The following is a 2,981-nucleotide window of genomic DNA, read 5'->3' as shown; positions in this document are numbered from 1 at the left end:
TTCTACTCCCGTAAGGATTTACACCCTCGGAAACCCTGTACAGGGTCGCTATGGGTCAGAACCGACTCGACGGCACTTAACAACAACAACAACATTATGTCGTTGGGGGCTTCCCTTTTTTTAAATGACCTTGCACTTTACAAAGCATGATGTCCTTTTCCAGGGACTGATCTCCTTTGATAACATTTCCAAAGTACGTGAGATGAAATCTTGTCTTCCTCTCTTCTAAAAAGCACTCTGGATGTACATCTTCTAAAACAGATTAGTTTGTTCTTCAGGAAATCCATGGGACTTTCAATATTCTTCTCCAACACCACAATTTAAATGCATTGGTTCTCCTCGGACCTTCTGTATTCATTGTACAGGATTCACATGAATACAAAGCCATTGAAAATCTTCAACCTAGTGTGCTTAAATTTAAGTCACAGTGTCCACAATATACCAAAAATGGCAAAAATAAAGGAAATATATTTTTTTTTTGCATAATGTCTAAATATTCAATTATTTTATTTGTACTTGCATATTGGCTCAGTAAGATAAGCATTGGACTGTTACCTGAAAGGTTGGTGGGTCAAACCCACCAGCCGTTCCTTGGAAACCCTATGCAGTATGACTATGGGTCGGAACTTCTTCAATGGCATTTAACAACAAAAAACAATATACTTTATTTATGGAGCTCTGATGGTGCAGTGGTTAAAGTACTCAGTTTGAACACAAGAGTCACTTCATAGGACAAACATAAAGAATTACAGCCTAGGAAAACGTGTGGATATTTCTAGTCTGTACTATAGGATTGCTATGAATCCAAATAGACTCCTTGGGAGTGTCTTTATTTATTTTTTTGATATTGCAATTTATTTGTAACTCTGTCATGGTGAGAGTATAACATATTATCTAACTTGAAAACATATTATCTAACTTGGCGACAGGAATAGGGATTGTGAAATAAGAGTTCAAATGGTACAGCAGTTGATGCTCAGCTGCTAACATAAGGGTGAGTGGTTCTAACCCACATGCTGATTCACAGGAGAAAGATGTGGCATTCTGCTTTCATAAAGATTGCTGTTGTTGTTAAGTGCTGTTGAGTCGGTTCTGATACATTCTGACCCTATATAGGGTTTCCGGGTAGCAGCTGGTTAGCTTGAGTCACCAACCTTAAGGTTCAAATCAACTTTGCAGTCCAGCACATTAACCCACAGTACCACACCAGAGGAAGACCCCCAACAAGATGGATTGTCTAAGCAGCAGCATCAACGGACTCAAGCGTGGCAACAGTAGTAAGGTTGGCCCAGGATAGGGCAGTATTTCGTTCTGCTGTGCATAGGGTCGCTATGAGTCGGTACCGACTCGATGACACCTAACAACAACAACAACAACAACAACACACCAAGACTACTTCATAAAGATTACAGCCTTGGAAACTCTACGGGCTCATTCTACTGTGCCCTATAGGGCAATATGAGTCAGAATCGACCTGAAGTTAGAGTTTTGTTTTGTTTAGAAGACTGTAGAAACTGTTGATTTCTATTATCTTTACAAGAGTACAAGTTTATAAAAGTCTAGAGCTATTAGATCCTGGAGAAAGATGAGGCTTTCTGCTCCTGAGATGATTTAAAAAGCTTCTGAAAACCTATGAGTCCGGTTTCAGAATAACAAACAGGGTTATTAGAATAATCCTCAACCTCCCTTTTCCCATATCATTCTTGTGCAGCAAAAATTCCAAGCTCTTCCTTCCTAAAATTTTCTCTCCTAAAACCAGATGACAAATATCTTCAGAAGAAAAAGTGACTTATACATAAGAATTTTAGTGCAATACTGCCACCTGCTGAATATCTCCTATATGAAATTATTTAAAATTATATTGATTTTGGGTTCTTATTTTATTTCATTTAAAGAAAGCAAAAGAAAAAATAGATACATACCCCAAATTGTTAAAAAAATGTTTCTATCAAATAAAAGCCATGCACCAAATCCCAAGAGCAATAATCCAAGAATCTATAAAGGAAATAGTCAATGTTTATATTTTTATTAATTACCTTAAAATGCATTCATTTTCTTTACAAAATATGTATGAGAATTCTTACCAAGAAAACTCCATTAATGAGATATAGAGGGTACTTTAAAATCAGTATCTTGTTTTTCCTTAACATTTTTTTCCTCCAAGATTCTAAAAGATAAGCACAAGTTTCACAATAAACATTTATCACAATATCAATTTAAAATAATTTTGTCTATCCATATTGTTTATTTGCACAATTTTCTTCTCATACTAATTTTCAATATAACGTTTTTCTCCTCCTTGAATACAAGGGCATATTTTAAATATTTTGAAGCTGTATCTGGTGGTACTTCAGCAGTTCAAACACCTGCTGCTGAACAGGAGAAAAATGAGATTGTCTTCTCCTATAAACTTTACAGTCTTAGGAACCCTAGACAGAGTCACTGTGCGCTGGAACAAACTCCACGATGGTGAGTTTGGATTGGCTTATTTTTTTCTCTATCGCCATTTTTTGTCTAAATATGCAAAACTAAATAAGTATGTCAGTAGTAGTTTACTGAATGCCTTGCAATTTTAAAAAAAGTGAAATTTTTTTTTTGTTCCAAGTCGTAACACACATATTCTCTTTGCTGGAAAGATTTTCTTCATCTCTTCCTATTCCTCACTTTTCCCAGAATAATGCCACCTTATCATTGAGCTCTCAGTGTGGAAGCATTCGTGGTACTTAGGATCAGCACTGGACTGTGAACCACAAGGTCAGAAGTTCAAACCCATCAGCTGCTCCTTGGAAACCCTATTAAGTGTCACTCCGAGTTGGAATTGACTTAATGGAACTTAACAATAACAATAATTTGTTGTCTATTTTCCTGTTGTCTTTCTCCCCACATAGACTCTGAAGTCTTTAAGAGGAGATAATAGTTCTTACATACTATTAAATCCCCAGAGTCTGACACATACGGTTGTTGTTACGTGCCAATGTATT

General features: G+C 36.3%; 1 protein-coding gene across 1 annotated transcript in view; it reads right to left on the bottom strand.

Annotated features, from left to right (window-relative positions):
* Positions 1-2,150, bottom strand: part of TSPAN19 (tetraspanin 19) — a 26,548-nt gene extending 24,398 nt beyond the window's left edge. Inside the window, exons 1-2 of the mRNA XM_006872968.1 lie at positions 2,085-2,150; positions 1,923-1,995 (exon numbers count right to left, since the gene is read on the bottom strand). Of these exons, the coding sequence (XP_006873030.1) occupies positions 1,923-1,995; positions 2,085-2,150 (139 nt within the window). The remainder of the gene's footprint in view (positions 1-1,922; positions 1,996-2,084) is intronic.
* Between the last annotated feature and the right edge of the window lie 831 nt (positions 2,151-2,981).

This window comes from Chrysochloris asiatica, unplaced genomic scaffold (assembly GCF_000296735.1).
Source record: "Chrysochloris asiatica unplaced genomic scaffold, ChrAsi1.0 scaffold00217, whole genome shotgun sequence".
Taxonomy (NCBI): domain Eukaryota; kingdom Metazoa; phylum Chordata; class Mammalia; order Afrosoricida; family Chrysochloridae; genus Chrysochloris; species Chrysochloris asiatica.
This window is presented reverse-complemented; position numbering and strand designations above follow the sequence as displayed.